Source organism: Euphorbia lathyris, chromosome 4, assembly GCF_963576675.1.
Source record: "Euphorbia lathyris chromosome 4, ddEupLath1.1, whole genome shotgun sequence".
NCBI classification, from domain to species: Eukaryota; Viridiplantae; Streptophyta; class Magnoliopsida; order Malpighiales; family Euphorbiaceae; genus Euphorbia; species Euphorbia lathyris.
This window is the reverse complement of record NC_088913.1, coordinates 33297964-33318685: the sequence shown is the minus strand read 5'-3', so window position 1 is coordinate 33318685 and position 20722 is coordinate 33297964. Positions and strand designations below refer to the sequence as shown.

Here is a 20722-nt window from a genome sequence, read left to right as displayed (position 1 = left end):
TTAGCTGCCATCATTATGGCTAAAATTGCACCATTTTATACATTAAGAGTAAAATTATTCCTAATTGTAAACGTTATGAGCATTTTTTTCACATTTTTCCTTTTATAATTTCATCGTTAATTAATTTAAAACATGTCCATTTCAGACATTTTAAATCTGAACAGCAAAAGTTCAATATAATTTTACCAAACATTAGTATTTAAACAGCTGACAGCTAATAGCAGCCGCAACAGCTATTAGCTAACAGCTAAACCAAACATGCCCTAAGTTTAAGATCGCACTGCTTTGTACGTGGAGACTAATCTACTATTCTTTAATAATCATAGGGTCAAATTTGTATTTTGAAGTACTTTTTTACCCTTAGCCCATACAACAAATTTGAATGGTACAATGATGAATCTTGATGCCATTTCTTAAATAAATTGAAGTACTAGAGCCTAAGAAAATGTATTATTTGACCCTTATAATTTTGTGTCTCTTTCCTTACATCAATCATCTCCTAATGAGGTAGCATTGTTCTCTTTTTTCATTGGTTGGATCCATTGCACCCGGTCCACCGTAAAATTCACCTCTTTTCTATTAAGCTTTTATTATTTAATTGTTCCGTAGCCCACAAAGCCAACTATTATTTCATGTTCTGTTTCTATTGTTTTAACTTTCAACTACTTGGCATTTTTGCTTAGAGCCAAATACAACAATGTGTCTTCTATGGTTACTTTAAACAAAGTAATAACAAAATATGCATAGCCTATAATAAAACGGAATATAAACTCAAGACTTAATTCCGAACAATATAAAAAGACTGAATACAAAGGGGGAAAATGTCTTTCACTATGTTCCCACAACTTCACCTTATTTTAACTATATCTATTGGTCTATACACATCTTAATAAAACGCTCTAGGAGCAGCGGGCTCTTCCGGCAATGGTGAGTGTTCGGAACTGTTTGGGTTAGCTACGAGAATTCCAGGCAGCCAATGCTCTGACTGGCATGGTGCCGACTCGTCCCTGAAGGTCGCTTAGTTTATGGCACCCCCCGCAACCACCCGGACTGAAGTTAATGTTGATGTGTAAAGCTTACTATACCCATGACGGTCTCTTACTATACCCATACTTTCATCATTGTATATATATATGTGTAAAGCTTACCTATCAGAAACATGAAGTAAGAAATACTTTCATCATTTCAGGTTTTGAATAAAAGATCAAAGATTTAATGTGTTGAAATAAAAGATCATGGGCCCAATACACCAAAATCGGAATGATCGGGGGGACTCAAGATGCTTTTTGCCAAGAAAGATTGCTATAACAACATATTATCATATATACCAAACAGACATCATGTTCAGCTTATAAAGATGATGATATTGACAAGAAACCTAATATTTAAGAATTAACCTGTAATGTAAGCATATACTTCCATTTCAATATGTACATTACCTAGATATTGATAAACCAACTTCTACTTGTAGCTTCAAAATGCTAGTTCAATCCTTGCCATTACATTGCATATTTCATCCAGCATCTGCTTGCTACAAAAGAAATATGCTAACTGGTCAGTATCAATGTTAAGAACAAGGCAAGCAGCATATCACACAGCCAAAAAGAAATGCAAAATGTTAAATCCCTTAACTCAGACTAACAATAAACAAGTGGTGAAGAATAAAATCACAGTTTGTATGGTCAATATGTTCCAGGCATAGCTCATTGCATTGCCATTAATGAAGAATTAAAGCATCAAAACTACAATAGGTTCTGCGGAGTGCTTCTATTTAGGAATGGTTTGCTGTAATTTGAACGGAAAGAAAAGTATCCCAGTACATCTTAAAATTTAGAAGAAAAGAGACCAAGTTTATCAAAACTTTAGAGTTTGGAGTATACTAGTTTATATGAAGGCTTAATACATCATTTGCGCTCTGAACTTGTCCAAAAAGCTTGATTGGACCCTTAACTTTCAAAATGTCCCAATAGCCCCCAACTTGCATAAAATGTTCAGTTAGCCCTCTGAACTTGCGTAAAATGCAATCAATTAATCACTCGTTGCAAAAAAAAAAAAAAAAAAAAAAGTTAAATGCGAAAGATGTATTGCACACGCTTTAGAATGTTATTACATTATTCACATGATACATTAAAAAGGAAGTTCTTACTTGCTCAACTGTAAAACTTGTCTTTCTCTAATATTAGAACCGCATACCCCGACCTTGGTCGTTTTACTTTTCTTTTTTAGACGCATGCAATACACCTTCCGCATTTAACTTACTTTTTTTTGCAACCGAGTGATTAATTGATTACATTTTACGCAAGTTCAGGGGCTAACTTGACATTTTATGCAAGTTGAGAGGCGCTATCATGACACTAAAAGTCCAGGGGCAATCAAGGTTCAGAGGGAAAATGATGTATTAAGCGTTAAATGATCCATGTGCTAGTGATTCATCTATTTTGAAATGGTTGCAAAGCCAGATACTAGTATTGAACTGAAAGAGGAACATCTGTGCCCTGCACTAAGATGCATAGGCCAACATATCTTATCCGTATCATGGTCATAATCAAATGTTCCTCCATCAGATTCAGATGTATACATAAATAAACAAAAAGAAACTAATCAAAACAAAAAAATATAAAAAAGAAACAAAAAGAAACATAAAATACAGAAAACCACAAGCTTCCTAAAGATGAACTGGAATTTAACTAAAATTGCCACATACCTAGCGAAATTCATGAACCGTCAGCACCCCACATATTTAGCGTCCCCGAGATTTTTGCCTTGCAGGCTGGACACATGTAACCAACTGAATCAGACTGCAATTCAGTATCAGCAACCTCATGGCTAAACTCTATTCCACACCATACACACATAGTAGTAAACCGTTGTCCACCAACATCATCTACAGTTAAGTCAAATTCAAACTGAGCTGCGGCATCGAACACCCTTTCCATCTCAGAATTATTTACTAAGTTCATCGGCACCTCTACCTCGGTTTTGAAACTAAATTTTAGCTGCTCAATTTCCTCCAACTTCAAATCCTCGAATCCTGTTATTTTATCATCCCCTTTATCTCTTGCACTTAGATCAATCTGCAAATATGTAATTTTAGTTGCAATGAGAATCTCATGCAGAATCTATTTCTTCCCTCTAAACAATGGTTCTTTTAGTTATAAGATTTTCATTTGCCATAATCTTTAATACTTCCTTCGCTATCAATTAAGAAATTCTGGCACCCATATTGAATGCACATTTCTTAGTAAAATAAGATTCTGCCTCAAATTTGTACTTTGAAGCTAATAATGAGCTTTCTATGCTCTGTGTCTGAACACTAAGATACCCGAATTTCAGAGAAAAACTAAGAAAATCATCGATTCCTTTTATCCATCGTAAACGCAGAACAACAGAAGACATCAATAAAGCTACAGATAAAATAGGATAACCAACCTAAAGGATAAAAGGACACCATGTGTCCATAACAACAAACATAGAACAGTCATAAAAAAAAAAAAAAAAAAGCAAAATACAACTTTCGTACTCCAAATGTTACATATTAAGAAAAGCTATCTTAGTTAGAGTAAAAAATGTTTGAACACCCCCGAATAGTGTCCAACTGCCATTATGTTGTTTTCACTTACCAAAATTCACAGGATTTTATTACGATCTTCACATTGATGTATGCCATGAATATCAATTACTCATAAAAGTTGAATTCACACACTCAAACTTTGAAGTCAAGGAATATGATAAGAAAACAAAAGTTATTTTATTGCTCCATGGAATAAAATAGACAATCGCATCATCAGCCCCACTATGTACATTCTCTTTCTTTCTTTCTTAACATGAACTTTTATCTCAAAGATCATAAAAATATTCCTCAATGTTTAAAATTTAATGTAAATTGAGAAGAACTGAAAAAAGTAATGACGCCACCATACCTCAAAGGTTGCGGCGGATGGCTGCATCAAGGCCACAGGCAGTTGTGGAACTCCATGGGAAAGCCCATCTTCTTTCAGGGGTTGCTGTAGAGTCTCCTTCACAAGATTATTATCTGCTACACTGCCGTTGCTTCGAAAGTCAACCTCTATCTCAACACACCTAGTTTTATCCACATCTTCACTCTTACAATCATCATGTTTGTCTGCAAAAACCAATTCCACATTACTCTCATTGCTGCTAAGTTTCTGACTATTCAATGGAGCAAGAGAATGGCATTCACAACCTGTTTTACGCACAATGACAGACTTGCCAAGTTCAACTACGCATAGTGTCGGCGGCACAGCTCCATTACCATGTTGCTCGCTTCCAGATGGATCTATTTTATCTTTTAGAACAATGTCAGAATCATCAATCTTCTGTGTAATTTCATCAATAATCATATAATCAACTTTTTGCTGATGTAGCTCCAGAACAGATTCTATACATGGTCCAATAGGAGAGGAATTAGATTGTAGTTCATGATCCGAAATTGAAGCCAGTAGTTCTGGATTTGGGGCCACATTTTGATCAAGATCAGGAGATGTTTCTCGAATAGAATTCTGGGCTATTTCAATTAAAGCATCCATTCTGGAGATTCTAGCAGACAATTCATCATTGGTTGGAGAATCACTTCTCTTCTGCAAAGTCATCTTGTCACCAGCAGAACCACCAATTCTGTACCTCCTTGTAGTCCGTTGGTGGAATGACAAAAGGTGCTGCAAATATGTGTCCTTTTCGTCAAACATCAGGTTACATTTGTAGCATTCAAAAAGATCATGAACTTGAACCTCTGACAAATCCAAATTTTCAATTCCTAGCAATGCAACAGCCTTCTCATGTTCACCTGATTGCCTCTGATGAGTATTGACACCTGCATAATCCCTCATCGGCAGTGCATCATAATGTCCAAAGAATGACTGTAAATATTTAGAAACCTCTTTGCATGACAGGAAGTGTTGTCCGCCTGGGCTGGAGAATTTCAAGTGGAAAACATCAATATAACATGAGGCTTGGGCTTAGAAATAGAAAGCAGTTCATGCCAGAGGCCTAAAAATGAAAATAGATGTATATATCTGACTATCTGTTATGTGCCACCAGCCAATGAAAATCAACACTAACATTTTGAGGGAAGTGCAGATTTAGCTTTAACGTATTAATTGTTGCAAATTTAACCCTAACGTTTCCAAGCAAGATCAATTTTGGTGTACAACCTTCAATTTTGCACATTAAAATGTACAATCTTATAGTGGTCTCACACTATGGTGTATGTGACTGGCTATTAGAGCTAAATTACATATGTAGTGTACAACTTTTGCATCATTTCACACTTTAGTGTATAACCTCAACTTTGCACACTAAATAACCGGTCAACGCTCGTCAACCCGCCACATAAGCATTTTCCAACTTCTAAAAAACAGAAGTGGAATCCATCCAAAATTAGATTATTTTTATGCACTTTTTTTTCATTCTTCTTTATATTTTCTCTCTTAATCATTTCCTTTCTCTCCCTACTGTAATTTACCCAACCTTTTCTCTCTATTTAATCTACTAATTCCCTCTCTAACTAGATAACTCACCACTTCTCTCTCCTCTCTTTTTTTCTTTCTCTTACTTTCCCTGTTACTAGTTTGGAATTGATGGTGGTGAAAACCAAAGTCCCTTGCTTGTTGGGAGTATCTTCTTCATCCACTTCTAAGTGCTAATGTGGTGCGTTGACCGATCATTTAGTGTGCAAAATTGAAAGTGCAAAGGTTAATCTACCTGAAGAATGAGTAAGAAGAAATTAGAGCAGAAAAGGAGCTGTGGATGAGAAGCATAAGTGGATAAAGAAGAACCTTTATTGCATCAAGTCAAGCATACCGGTTGCTTGATGAACTAAATTCAATATAAGCAAAGGGTACATATCCTATGAATGCTGCATTACTGGGACACACCTTGCGCACATTTGTGCGACTCCGTAGAGACAGTTCACCATAGACAGAGAAAGGCACTTAAAATCAAACCTCATGAACCTTGGATTAAGGTGTGCCTTTAATAACTGCGCAATTCATCACAGCATCGCATTCAAGACCACACTTGGCTAGGAGGTTAGTTTTCGTATCAGCACTCAGCTTTTTCCATCAATATCTAGACTTCTTTCTTTATCTGTTTCCTGTAATTCAGGTTTTTCTTTGTGTTTCTTCATATTTGAACCATTAAAATGGCAGTATTTGTAGTATCAGTAAGATTAATTATAATATAATAGGGATCTTTCCTTTTAAATTGAGTATTTGTAAATTAATCATAAACGTATATATATATATATATATATATATATAGAGACCATAACTAATCTTACTCAATAAGCAGGGGTAAATTACACACATGGTGTATGATATTTGCCCCGTTTCACATTTGTGTACAAACTTCATTTTTGCACAAAATGATATCCCACTTCATGGATGACCTCCCACTAAAACGTACAGAAATTATGACCGGTCAATGCGAGCCAACCTCCCACATCACCGATTTTTAACCCATACTTTAAGAAAAGTGTCATCCACCCATTTCCTTCGACCTTATATCTCCATCAATATTTCCTCTTTCCTACATTTTCTTTTTCAAACGTACCCTTTCTCTCACTTTCTCGTCTCTCTAATAAAGGGAGAGTGCGAGAGAGAGGATATGCTTGAAAAAAAAATGGAGGAGAGAGAACATATTGATGGAGATATAACGTTGAAGAAGATGAGTGAGTCCATTTTTTAAAGTATGGTTTAAAAAGTGCTGATTAGGGGTGCACTCGAGCCGAACCGAGACCGAACATAGGCAGGCTCGGCTCGGCTCGAAAAGTGTTGAGATCGGGCTCCGCTCCAGCTCGAAGCTCGCCGAGCCTGAAATTTTAAAGCTCGGCTCGAGCTCGATATAGGTTCGGCTCGAGCTCAAACCTCGTCGAGCAGCTCGTTTTCAATTTTTTTTTTAAAAAAAAACTATTTTTAATATACTTAATTATATATTTTGACCCGGCCAAAAACTAGGATCAGGCCAAAAACCAACAATTTGACCAGCAACCAAAATGACTCCACTTTAATGAAACCTTTGTCCAGCCGCTAGTAAATTCCGCCACTGGACTTGGTTCCTTATTACTTTAAGAAAATCACCTGTTGTTGTACTTTATTTATAGGACCTATTTTGGAATACTTTTCTTCATGCTTCCGATGTGGGATAGCATTTTAATTAAGCAAATCCCAAACACGCAAGCATAACTTGGAACTGTTGAATTATTATTTTACTTTTTGAAAGAGACAATTGGCTCCATTATACCCTATATATTATTTATGTTTTATTATGTTTTTTTGATTTGCTGCAATTATAAAGTAATAAAATATTTTATTATGCTCTAAATGATATATAATTTATACCATGCCATGTTGATGTATGGTTATATATAATTTGTATTATAAATTAAATATTAATATATATAATAATTAAAAAATCAATCGAGCTTGCTCACGAGCTTTCGAGCCGAACCTAAGGAAGCTCGGCTTGGCTCATGAATGTCTCGAGCCGGTCCCGAACTCGAACCGAGCTCTATCGAGTCGAGTTTTGATCGAGCTTTGACCGAGCCGAGCTCGGACTGTTTGCGAACCACCCTGGCTCGTTTGCACCCCTAGTGCTGATGTAGCAGGTTGGCTTGCATTGACTGGTTATAAATCCCGGTTGTATATTTTAATGGGAGGTCACCCATAAAGTGTCTTGTGTGAAAAAATGAAAGTTGTCCACCAACAAAGTGCGAAACAGAGTAAAGATGCTATATTATTCCGCCACAACCAAATTCTCTTCTTCTCAATCTGCCACCCTAGTTCTGTCTTAACATTGAACTATCTTCTTATATCTAAACCCTAAAGTCGTCAAAAGCTACAGATTTTCCAGTACCAAAGCATCAATATCCATAGGCTAGTAACTCAACCAATCTAAACTGTCTTACCACCACTGCCCCAAGGCACAATGATATTAGCATTTACTGTAACTTTTAGAACATATGCCATCTCGTGATAAAATGTATGTGGAATCATCAAAAGAGTGTGATAGAGAACCAGCTAATAGTGGGCAAATTCTGGATATTAATAGTAGGCCTAAGACACTGAAAGTCTACTTAAGGAAGAAAAACAGATCAGCAGGGGCAGTTTAGTATTTTAGGGAGTCAGTTATGACAAAGGATAAATTCTGTTATGTCCTTTGAGGTGAGCTGGCAATATTGTGAGTGAGGAATTCAGTTATATACGTGGGGGAGAGGAAAACAGAGGTAGGCAATTTTGGATCTAGTCCTTCTGCAATTTGCAGGGCTCTACTTTTAGTAGGGAGGGAAGAATGTTCTTCCTGTGGGGGTTTTGCTAATCCTTGTAACTTTCCTTTCTCTATTCAGATAATAATACTCATCTCTTTCATCATATCTCTTTCCTCTGTTTCTTTTATTTTCTCTGTTTGCTGCTGCTTGTTTAACTGAGAGGATTAGGGGAACTATCTTGCTTAGTTTTTATCAGAGTGTGCATTAACATATATACCGCACAAATGTGAAGACTAATGAGAACTACCAATAGATAGATGGTAGCTCAGGTTGCTTCAATATGTTATTGATGGGTTTAACAATTTATCTTCTAGTATCAAAATGGTTTTCAAACATCATATCTATTTTCCAGAACCTTTATCATATAAGCTTAGTTGCATAAACAAATGACCACTCAATCTTACTCTCAGATCTGGTGTAATGGCAGCACTTGTGACATCTACCTTCAACCTCGCCTAGAAGGGTCAATAGGTAGAATAGTCTTTCTGCTTCAGAAGTTTGACTTGGAAGAAACACTTTAACATAGCAATGAGAACGGACTATAATTTTTTCTTTCAACTCTGTCAGAATCTACACCCGTGACTAAGTATATAGATAAAAAAAAAAGAGAACAAAGCTTGGAATCTATATGAGAAATTGTAGACATTATGGTCATAAAATACAATGTCTGCACATGCATTCTTTAACAATATGAAAAGTCTATTCATTGGTTTGAAATATTTCTAAAATGCATGCAAATGCTTATTTGCTCGTCCATACAGGGGTGTTAATTAGCTTAGAAAGTTCGCATACTATTAGAGCTCGGCTCGATAGGGTTTGAGTTGAGTTTCGGAATCAGGTCTTCATTAAGTTCGGCTTGAAAGCTCGCGAATAGGTTCGATTATTTTTTAATTACTAAAATATTTCATTAATTTTTTATTATACATATATATTTGACATATATTTCTTTGCTTTAAATTTTTCTTTTATTAATTAGTATTAGTTTTTCATTACAATTCACAAAAGATTTAACCAATCAGAAAAATGACCTAAAAAAAAGCTTTTGACATTTGGGCTTTTAGCTATTACAAACTTTAATATATATTTCATTGTTTTAAATTTTTGTGTGGGTTTGTGTTCTCCGATTACAAGTAGCATCTATATTCTTGAATCTTGGTCATAACACGTGATTTTTTTTTTATATATATATTTTAAACTTATGTGAAATCTCTATGCATGTATGATGAATTTGGATAAAATTAGTTAAAACCTCGATAAAAATTCGGCTCGATCAAAGCTCGATTTGAGATGGCTCGACACGAACCAATACCGAGCTACCTAAATTCGGGCTCGGATCAGCTGGTTTACACCCCTACATGCATACATCCAGGAAGTAATTTCATTCGGACTACTCCATTGAAAGGATGGCCTAGCCCATAGGCAGGAATATTCTACAAGGGTGGGATGCAAGGGAAGTCCGTTATGATCTGCTGGCAAGTCATATTTCTGGTATAGGGCAGTAGTATTTAGAGGGAGATGGATCAGTAAGGGAGTAAAAAACATCTTAACTGTTTGGCTCTTGTTAGAGTTTGGACAGTTGAGCTCTGCTCAGAGGGAAGTATAACTTCCTCTGGAGGTTGAGTTCATTCAGCTCAATACTATTTGTTCTTTTCTTCAATTGAGTTTATTAATCAAATAGTCTATTTCTCTATATCTATTATTTCCCTGTTTCTATCATTTCCTTTCTTTACCGTTTCATTTCTCAGCACCAACAATACCAGGTAACCAGAATTTGCAAGCCAGCTATAAAATGAAATGCAACAAAACCTATGTTGCAAGTAACTGAAACGGAAATGAAACGAAACGGATACCGAGAAACAAAATTAACTAGGAAACAATAATGGAAACAGAAAAGAAAATGAAACGGACACGGACAAATGGAAATGCTAACGAATACCTTATATATCTGCGACAATAAACCCAGGCACGGCCTTCCTTCCTCTTCAGGCCGAGTAGCAGCTTCCAACCGACTGGCAAAGTATCACCAAATTCAGTAGCATCCACAATCTTCCTCTTCCTTCTCCTACTACACCACTGCCCTCCCAAGTTTCTGAAGAAACCCAACAATTCCTCCTCTTTATCCATCCCTTCGGTTCTCCTACTCAATTCCTCCTTATAAGGGTCCTCCTGGCTCGCCAGCGACACCAAGTCCACCGCAACCCCATTGATGTTCACAATCTCCAACCCGATTTCCCTCTCTCTCTCCTCTGTTTTCAATACTTCCACTTTCGGCTTCCTCCCTCTTTTCCTCTTCTTTTCCCCAATTCTATAGTTCCCATTAACCACAGGCAGCTCTGCTCCTGCTGCCTGAGAACTGAAATTAATGGCATCATTGAGATGGCTAAAGCTATCGAATTCTACTAAATCCAATTGATGGAATTCAGGGCGAGAAGACAGAAATTTCTTGAGGAAACTAATAATACAAAGACTTTCACGGCGGTCAGAATCAAGTCTAGGGCTAGGGGGATTTGGGGCTTTGGGAAGGAGACCTGCCAAGCGGTGACGGTGGTGGTGATGATGGTAGGAAGAAGGCCGAGTGTAAGTCTGGCGGTGGGAGCCAGTGCTCTCATTGAACATTGAGCGGTCAACGATGGGGGTTACAATGTCATCGGTGCGGAAATTGTCGAAGGAGGAAGAAGAGCAGAAGGAGAGGGCACTGAGTTCCGACTGTGAGAGAGTTCTCATGTCTACGAAGGGGAGAAAGTCCATACTAAGGCCTGGTGGTTTCTCTGTAGTAGAAGCCGTCATTCCGGTGGCGGTGCGGTGGCGGTGGCGGTCGGAGTTGGTGATGGTGAAAACAGTAGGTGTGAGCTGAGTTTGGACAAGAGTATATGTATACTGTAACCGTTACTTTTGGCCGTTTGTAAGCGCGCAAAACAGCAAATGTGAAATGTGAAATGCCAAATTTGGCTTTGGATCGGATTTTTATGCAATCTAATTACAAGTCTAAATTCAAATGAATTTTTCAAAAAGAAAAAATCAAATGAATTATTCTGTGTGAACTGATTGAATAAATTATATATAATAAAAAACATAGGTCTAATGCTTCCCCAGTCCCCTTAACTTGTCCAAATTGATCATTTTATCTCCTCAACTCATCGAATGTCCTATTTACCCCCTTAACTCCATAAAAGTGGTATTTTTCACTCCCTCAACTTGTCCATTTATCCCACAACTTATAGAATGTTCTATTTACCCCCTTAACTCCATAAAAGTGGTATTTTTTACCTCTTACAATCCGTTATCAAAGCCTAAATAGATAACCCTTTTTAAACGTTAAACCTATATTTATGCTATTTTGTAAGTGGAACCTCAATTGATACTTTCCTAAAAATCATAGGTCTATTTTAGTACATTATCCCTACATATAATGTATTTAACTTGTTTATATTAATGTTCTTGTTATTTGTATTTTTTATTCGTTTTTTCTATTTTCAACTTTTTTTACTACTATAAAAGGATAAGAAATACAATTTTTATGGAGTTAAAAGGGTAAATAAGATCATAAGTGGTGAGAAATATCACTTTTATGGAGTTAAGGGGATAAATAGGATATTCGATGAGTTGAGAAGAGAAGAGGTAAAATAACAAATTTGGACAACTTAAAGGGGTGAGAAATACCATTTTTATGGAGTTAAAGGGGTAAATAGGAAATTCGATGAGTTGGAGGGGTAAAATGACCAATTTAGACAAGTTAAGGGGGCTGGAGAAGCATTAAGCCAAAAAAATATTGTTAAAAGCAAAAAAAAACCATAAAAGCACGTCAAATTAAAAGAAGAATAAGGCAAGTCTCACTGTTATGCACATCAAAATCTTTCAGAACTAAAACTTAACCATCAAAATCTATAATGATTAAACCTACCTTATATGCAATATCAACTCCCCCCATCTTCCTTCCCAGGATGCATCATTAAATTGGATGACACTAAGAGCATCCAGTCCTCGTATCATTTTTTTCGTCTCACTTCACTAAAACACCACCATTTTCAAAAAAATCTAATACATTCAACCACATCTCTATTACACTCCTTTTGTATTACTTTTCTATGTAGGCTCCACTTGTCATAAAACTCTTATACACTTCAAATAAACTATTATTTCTATCCATCAAACAATTAATCTAATCATTTCATCATTCAATTTAAATAATTCAATTAATCTATAAATTAGTTAAAAACAACAAGGTTTAATTACAAAAAAGTATCATGTGGTTTAGCCAATTTGCGATGTAGTACCTGTGGTATTTTTTTTACAAACACAGCCCTATGGTTGCAAAATTTTACATGTTTTTTTTACCTTACCCAATTTGGCTGATAATGACCTCAAAATGAAAATTTTCAAGAATTAAACTTATTTGGTATCATATTTACTATGGAACCATATTTTTATTTTTTCAAAATCTTTATTTTTGGAGTTTTCTCTTCTAAACATTATCTTTCTCTCTCATAAAAAAAACCACACCTAAATGACTTCAAACCTAAAAAGTTGAAGAATTAAAGTTGTTTAAAATATTATTTAACTCTTGAAAATTTTCATTTCGAAGTCGTTATCGATCAAATTCTGACAAAGTAAACTCAAATGCAAAATTTTGCAAATCACAAGGCTGCGTTTGTAAAAAAAAAATTACCACAAGTACCACATCGCAAATCGACCAAACCACAGGGTAATTTTTTATAATTAACCCAAAAAATAAATATCAATTATATCTATAATTATTTTCCACCGAAATATTTAATTAAAAATATAATTAATTGCAAAAATAACATATATCACAAACGATATTTTTTAGGATAAATTTCAAATAAAACTCATATGGTTTCACTAATTTTCAGATAAGGATTGTGATTTATTTTTTTTTCAAAGTAAAAACTGATGTTTTCAACTTTAACAAAATAAGGACTTTTTCGATTGATACTATTAAAATGACCATTGAAGACTTCAAAAATGACATATTTTAAGAACTACTAATGTTCTAAGCAACTTTAATTCTTCAACTTTTTTATTTTGAGATTATTTAGATGATGTTTGGTAAAGAGAGAGAAAGTTAATCCCTTCTTCCACTCCATCCCCGTAAGCTGAAGGAAGGACGGGACTAATAAGACCTTCCAAGGCCAGTTCTTCAAGTCTATTTTCCTTCAGTGAAACAAGGCTGTTTAGAGAGAGAGAGAGTTTCAAAAAAGATGATTTTCAAAAATCGAAAATGTAGTTTCATAACAAATATGACATTGAACAACTTTAATTCTTGAAAATTTTCATTTTCAGGTCGTTAAAGATGGTTTTAATAGCATTAATCCAAAAGGTCCTTGTTTTATTAAAAGTGTGAAACCTCAATTCTCGTTTGGATAAAAAGTAAACCACAGTCCTTTATCTGAAAATTAGTGAAACCACATGGGTTTTATTTGAAATTTACCCTATTTTTTATTGAAATAAAACACGAGAATAGAAAACGGAGAAAAAATACAAGATTTAAAAACGAAACAATACATAAAAGCAGGAAACAACGGACAGTAAAAAAATAATGACATGGGAACACGCAACATATTATGCAACTGAACCGCTAGGTTTTTGGTTGAGATCTCTCGTTCCATGACGTCGCCATATATGCTTAGCTAGATCATCAGTTAGCACGGTATGTGTCGCTCTATTGCAAATTGCGAACTCTTGTCTAACTAAGTTTTCAAAAACAATTGAAGAGTTTCCTCGTGCAGCGCCTTCAACGACTTCGGCTTCAAAAATTTCAGGCTGATAGTCCCTACAGTACGTGATTCGCTCGTCTTCAACAATCATATTATATAGTATAATGCAAGCTTCCATTATATCATGAAGTTTTCTTTGTTCCCACAACCTGGCAGGTCCACGAACAATGTTAAAACGGGCCTAAAGTACACCGAAAGCTCGTTCCACATCCTTCCTATGAAGAGTTATGCATTGTCGTGAACAAAATTTGTTTCGGATTAATAGCATATGGAAAGTTTATCACAAATGTAGCTCATTCTGGATATATACCATCAACAAGGCAGTACCCCCATGTTGTACACCTTACCATTAACCATGTAATCCTCTGGTAGAGATTTTCCTTCTATCTTGTCCTGAAACAAATGTGATCTGTTAAGGACAGTTAATGTGTTTTTTTATAGTTACTATGTTTTTTTATGTCTTTATTTATATCATATGCTAAAAGGGAAGTATTAATGTGTTAATTATAAAAAATACAATTAATACTAAAATATAATTTAAAAAATACAATTAAAAAATAAAATTAAATAAATACAATTAAAAAATACAATTCAAACTAACACAATTAATAGAATGGTGAATTATAAAATTGGGTAAAATGGGAGACCCATTTACATATTTAACCCATTTACTCAACCTACTACATATCTAGACTGTTTTTATGTGACTTTCCCATAATACCCCTAACCTTTTCCACTTCCCCCCTTACGCGAACGGTCTCTCCCCCCTTCTCATTGGTTACGCGGAACAGTTGGCTCCTCCATTAATGATTCTCAGACTTTTGATCTTCCTATCTTCCTTTAAATTACACGAAATCTGCACCATTTCTCCAAATCACAATGTATTTCTCTTCTTCCTCTCTTCATCTTCCTACTGCTAGAAAACGAAGTCATGGTTCTTCATCTTCTTGTTCCTGCTCGTTACTTGGTTTTTTTCTTCTTGTTACCATCAAAGAAATGGTTATTATACGTTGTTTCCATCGTTTTTCTCAGTTTATCATATTGTTATTGTCGCTTTTAAGGGTGAACGACGCGAAAAATGTAAGCATCTACTATTTTCTCTGCGTTTTCCATGAAATCACTTCGCGTAGTCGATGATTTCACGAAGATCTGCGATGAGAAAGAGCCTGAAACATGACGATTTGTTTAGCGAATCGATTATTTCGCGAAGTCTGCGAGTAGAAAAGTTCATAATTTTACTCGTAGACTTCGCGAAAGCATCGATTCGCTAAGTAAAATCATCCTCTTCCCTACACATTTACATTCGCAAGCTTTGCTAAGCCTCATTTCGCGAAGCCAAATCGTCCTTTTTCTTGCCTAACACGATTAATTTTTTTTGAAGGTGATTGAATACATAACATCCCTTTCTAGAAGGCGGTGTCCTCGGATGCAGAGGAGATGACTTTTCTTCCTGTATAGGGAGAAATTTCCCTCAAGATTGGCACATTCACTTTGAAATGATTGGTTAGGAGAGATTGTGCCAATCTTGGTGTGCACCATGGGACACGTCCATCCCAAAAGGTCTGGACTTTCATTTCTCATCCCAAACAGTCTGGACTTCCTGTAGAGGGAGAAATTTCCGTCCAGATTAGTTAGGTTCAAGTGATTTGTTAGGAGTTTATTGTGGCAATCTTGTTGTAAATTTATGATAATGTTATGATTTTAATGTTGTTATTGTGGCAATCTTGTTGTAAATTTTGATAATGTTATGATTTTAATGTTAGAATCCGTTGTTTTTGTCATTTTTTGTTATATACCACTTAGCAAATTTTGTTAAAAACACAATCAAACTTCGCATATGCTAATTAAAATCATCTACTAAACCAAACATTAGCTTCGCAGGCTTCGCATATGCTAGAATCTGCGAAGTCAGATGGGAGGGAGATAGCCGCTCCGTAAATATTGAGGGTATTATGGGAAAGTCACACAAAAACAGTCTAGATATATAGTAGGTTGAGTAAATGGGTTAAATATGTAAATGGGCCTCCCATTTGACCCATTTTTGTAATTTACCCTAAAGAGAATACATCTGGTAATTTCTTAATGAGGTGGGCGCACATAACTAGTGGCGGAGCCAGAGCTCAAAGTCCGGAAGGGCTCCACTGAATGAAGATTTTTTTTTTCTTAATAATGACTTAAGGCTTTGATTCATAGTAGTCAAATCAAAATTTTCAAATTTTTAATTTGATTTTAATTGGAAACGTTAAGGTGCAAAACAACTGAGATTCAATATAAAGTAAGGATAAAGGTGCAAAAATACCCTAACGTTTATACCTAAGAACAATTTTACCCCATAACGTCTAAAATGGTGCAATTTTACTCTTAACGTTGGCAGCCAAGAGCAATTTTACCCCTAACATTGACAAGTTTGGTAAATTGGAGAAATTATTCATCAAATTGTCTTCTCGGTCATTAATCTTGTCATCTACACTTCACATATGTGTGTCATTTTATTATCCATTAGTAACAAATCACAAATATATGGTTAAACGTGAATTTTTTTTAAGTATAAAAATATATTGTATTTTATCACTCATTAGGGGTAAAATTACTCATGTTTATACACATTAGAGGTATTTCTATACTTTATCCCTATAAATTAATATTACTAATGAAGAGATAAGATACAAATAGTCAATTTAGAGGGAAAAAACAATTAAAAATAATAAAGGAGAATGGGGTTTAAAGGAAAAAATTAAAATGGAATAAAAACCGAAGAGAGGGGGATTCAAATATGGATCAATTGGATGTGGAGGTCTCTTTAATTACCACTAAGACCAACTATGCAAACTTAATTTTATGTCACATAATCACGTCCTATATTATAAGTACTAACTTTAACTATCTTAGGAGTTGCTCGAGATTGAACCACTGTTCCTCAAGGGTGTTCTGGAGGGCTGGAGGGTCGGCCGACCCTGCCTCCCCCTCTGGATCCGCCCCTGCACATAACATCATACCTTTTCTTATGCTCTTTATCCATTCCGGCTGAATCCTTATTGATAAATTCAAAATCTCTTTGCATCATAAAATGGTAATTTCGTTGTGCCACTACCCTCACCGCTGCAATTTTTTCATTATGCATTTTTCAACTAGTGATATAGCATAACTGTTGGCAGACGATGGTGCCTTATGTTTGCCTTTACCTTTAGCCGCCGCCTTAATTCCCGATGGTCGTTCATGTTTCTCTTCTGCTTCGGCAATCTCTTCACCTCCAAAGGTTCCCCATTTGAACGAATATAGTCCCGCCATTTCGGTTCGTGGCATAAAATCCGTCAACAATGGATATAGTTGAATGTCGTCTTTTACTTCGCTCAGTATAGAGTTCGCACATGTTCAACGCGTTCTGAATCCCCGTTTCCACTCAATTGCAAATTCTGCACTTTCATAATGATCCAACAAATCTATTGGTTTCTCTACTTATTTGTAAAATTTTATTCTTACCCTTACCGCTTGTGATTGCTTCGGAATTTCTGGGGCTCCCTTCGTTGAACACATTGCTTACTCGATTGCAGAATTGTCTTTCCTTCTGAGCCGAACCAACAATATTATCTGTAGAAATTGATAAAAAAAACATTTACATAAAAAGTCTTCTAATTCATGTGTCCATTTGTACTGCTTCTATTTTGGCTCGGCAACAGGTTCATCAATAAGTGTTCCGTCAATCTCTTCTCCTGCTTCTTCTTCTTCGTCGTTGTCTTCATCTTCAAGATCGACAGCACCCCCATTTGGCGAGTCAAGATTTGGCAAATGTGAACCGAAAAATGAACTTCTTAAACTATTAAATGAAAGATGCGGATCATTATAACCCGAATTTTAAAGGTCAAAGTTCATCGGTTGACTATTGTTAAATTGGTCATATTTGCGTAATGGATATCGGGATGGAAGAAGTTATGAGGGTTTGGCATAAAATGACCATAATTTTGAGGAAATACGGGTTGTGGAGAGACCCTCATGAGAGATATTTGCATATTCGACGTATTTCGGTTTGGCATTTGGAAAGGATTAAGGTGTTGCGAATCGAAATACTGATTTTTCTACAAGGATTTTTTGCTACGTTGACAATTATTCATACCTATAAATGAATTGGGTATTTATAAAAAACATTTCAAAATATAGCTGATAAAAAGTTACCGTTATATATATATATATATATATATATATATATATATATATATATTTAATTTTTTTTTTCAAATTTCATGCAATGGATATATATTTAAAGTTGGCACAAGAGGAATAAAAATTATATTAATTTATTCATCACCTATCTATATACAGCAAAAGCATAAGAGAAATAAAAATTATGTTAATTTATTCATCACCTATCACGTTTTACGATTAAAAAAATAAACAAATCAGTCCAATATTGCGGCTGCGATGCGCCTCAAACGCGTGTGTATCACACGCACCAGTTGAGACGCGATCTCAGCCGCAAATGCACCACCCACCCCACTAAATGATTTATCCACTTTTTCTCCACCAATTGAATCACAATTGTGATTCACAAAAACCCTCTCTCCAATTAATATAATGTTCTCCAATTCAAAAACTCACGTTTTGCATCACGTTCTACAAGTGATTCAATACACTGCGGATGGTCTTATGGTCACCATTACGATGTTAATATGATTGGATGATTTCGGTCTCTAGAACTTAAATTTTTAGTTTAATTGGCTCATTGAAATGATATCATAGCCTCTTAAATCACATGGTCGAATATTCGAATCTTGGCAACCCAAGCAGGGTCATCTCCAGCATTTTGGAGGCCCTAGGCACATTGTTTCCTTTTTTTTCATATCTAAATTTAATACTATTTTAGAAATAATAAATATGAAATAGTAAAATCAATATATTATTAACTACAATTCAAGTCATAATAATAACATAAAGCTAAGAAATTATTATTCTTCTTGCTTTTGTATATGTAAAATCGAGTTTTTTTTATATATGTAAAATCAAGTTTATCTTGGAAAATATGTTGGAAGCAAGCAGATGACAAAGTATTAATTCTTGGAAATTAATCGTCGATGGCTGAACTCGAACCTAATCGCAAGATTCTAAGGAAAGAAAGAGAAGAATTTATCTTGGTGATTAAAGATTGATTGAGTCGCGTCTTTATTATGAATTAGAGACTTAAATCACTATTCGGACATCGATTGATCCAAGGAATCTTGTCATTTGGCTCTTGATCTATCTAAAATTTTATCATTTGGCCACTGATCTATCCCAATTGGTGAAATTTCATCCAATTTGGATGGAAACTTAATAGAATTATTGACATATGATGATATTTTGACAACTAGACATGATAAATTTTAGTTTATAGATTTGTTTTCTTGTTTTAATCTCATTAATTATTTGGGTAAATAGACTTTAAAACGTATGGCATGTCAAGTCCATATATCAAAATATCGCCACATATCATAAGGAAATGATTTTATCAAGACTTCATCAAAATTAAGTGGAATTTCATCAATTTGAATAGTTTATGGTCCAAATATGACCAAATAATAAATTAGTGGCCAAATATTAAAATTTTAAATAAATAAGAGTTTAAATAACATTTTACACCATATTACAAATTGTAATTCATAAGTGTATTTTGTCTTGTAATTTATAAAAAATTTAAAATTTAAAAATCACTATAATAATAAAATAATAGTTTATACTGTTTCCAAATATGAAAAAAAAGTTCAGGAAAAATCAGTACAGGTGTTGTGAAAAGAAAAAAAATAAAATATGAGAAAATATGAACAAAAAAATGTTGATTAAAGGAATCATCAAAATTGAGTGAAATTTCATTAATTTAAATAGTTTATGGTCTAAATGTGACCAAATAATAAATTAGTGGTCAAATATTAAAATTTTAAATAAATCGGAGTCTAAATAACATTTTACATCAAATTACAAATTGTAATTTATAGTGCATTTCGTCTTGTAATTTATAAAAAATAACAAAATTAAAAATCATTAAAATAACAAAATAATAGTTTATACATTATTTCGAAATATGAAAAAAAATTCAGAAAAAATTAATACATGTGTTGTCAAAAGAAAGAAAGAAAAAATAAGAGAAAATGTGAACCAAAAAGTACTAATCCAAGGAATCGTCCAAATTGAGTGAAATTTCATCAATTTAAATAGTTTATGGTCTAAATGTGACCAAATAATAAATTAGTGGCCAAATATTAAAATTTTAAATAAATCGGAGTCTAAATAACATTTTACACCAAATTACAAATTGTAATTCATAAGTACTCCGTTTCACAATACATGTCTTTTTAGGGAACATTTTTTTGTTCCACAATACATGACATTTTGCTTAAATCTATGCACATTAATTTACTTTTACCAAATATACCCATATTTAAGTTGACTTTTTGCATTGGGAATAGATAAAGTTACTAGTAGATCCAATTAACATAAGGGTAACAAAGTCTTTTACTTAAAATTAATTGCATTTCTTAATTAGTGTGCATTAACCTTAAAAGACATGTATTCTGGAAGAGATTGAGTACATTTCATCTTGTAATTTATAAAACATAAAAAATTTAAAATTCACTACAATAACAAAATAATAGTTTATACATTGTTTCCAAATAAAAAAAAAAGTTCAAGATAACAAAACATCTATACTATGCATTTACCATTCAACCTAAGACTA

General features: G+C 34.4%; 1 protein-coding gene across 4 annotated transcripts; it reads right to left on the bottom strand.

The window, feature by feature from the left end:
- Window positions 1–751: 751 nt before the first annotated feature.
- LOC136226311 (uncharacterized) lies at window positions 752–11231 on the bottom strand. 4 transcript variants are annotated; one of them, XM_066014710.1, is made up of 6 exons: window positions 10221–11227; window positions 4205–4929; window positions 3921–4123; window positions 2705–3074; window positions 1440–1531; window positions 752–1148 (listed from the first exon to the last, which is right to left on the bottom strand). In XM_066014710.1, exons 1-4 carry the CDS (start codon window positions 11069–11071, stop codon window positions 2715–2717), a joined length of 2139 nt encoding a protein of 712 aa, XP_065870782.1. In that variant the 5' UTR covers window positions 11072–11227; the 3' UTR covers window positions 752–1148; window positions 1440–1531; window positions 2705–2714. The 4 variants fall into 4 exon arrangements, with proteins under 4 accessions (XP_065870782.1, XP_065870779.1, XP_065870781.1 ...); XM_066014707.1 differs by having other exon boundaries at window positions 3921–4929; window positions 10221–11228; XM_066014709.1 differs by lacking the exon at window positions 752–1148 and having other exon boundaries at window positions 1300–1531; window positions 3921–4929; window positions 10221–11228.
- Between the last annotated feature and the right edge of the window lie 9491 nt (window positions 11232–20722).

What these genes read in the sequence shown, in the direction of transcription:
- LOC136226311 (XM_066014707.1), bottom strand. Translation starts at nt 11,071, where the DNA reads ATGACGGCTTCTACTACAGAGAAACCACCAGGCCTTAGTATGGACTTT. An exon ending in TATTGTCGCAGATATATAAG is followed by an intron (nt 4,930 to 10,220) that starts GTATTCGTTAGC and finishes GAAATTCTCCAG; the next exon opens with CCCAGGCGGACAACACTTCC. An exon ending in CATCCGCCGCAACCTTTGAG is followed by an intron (nt 3,075 to 3,920) that starts GTATGGTGGCGT and finishes ACATATTTGCAG; the next exon opens with ATTGATCTAAGTGCAAGAGA.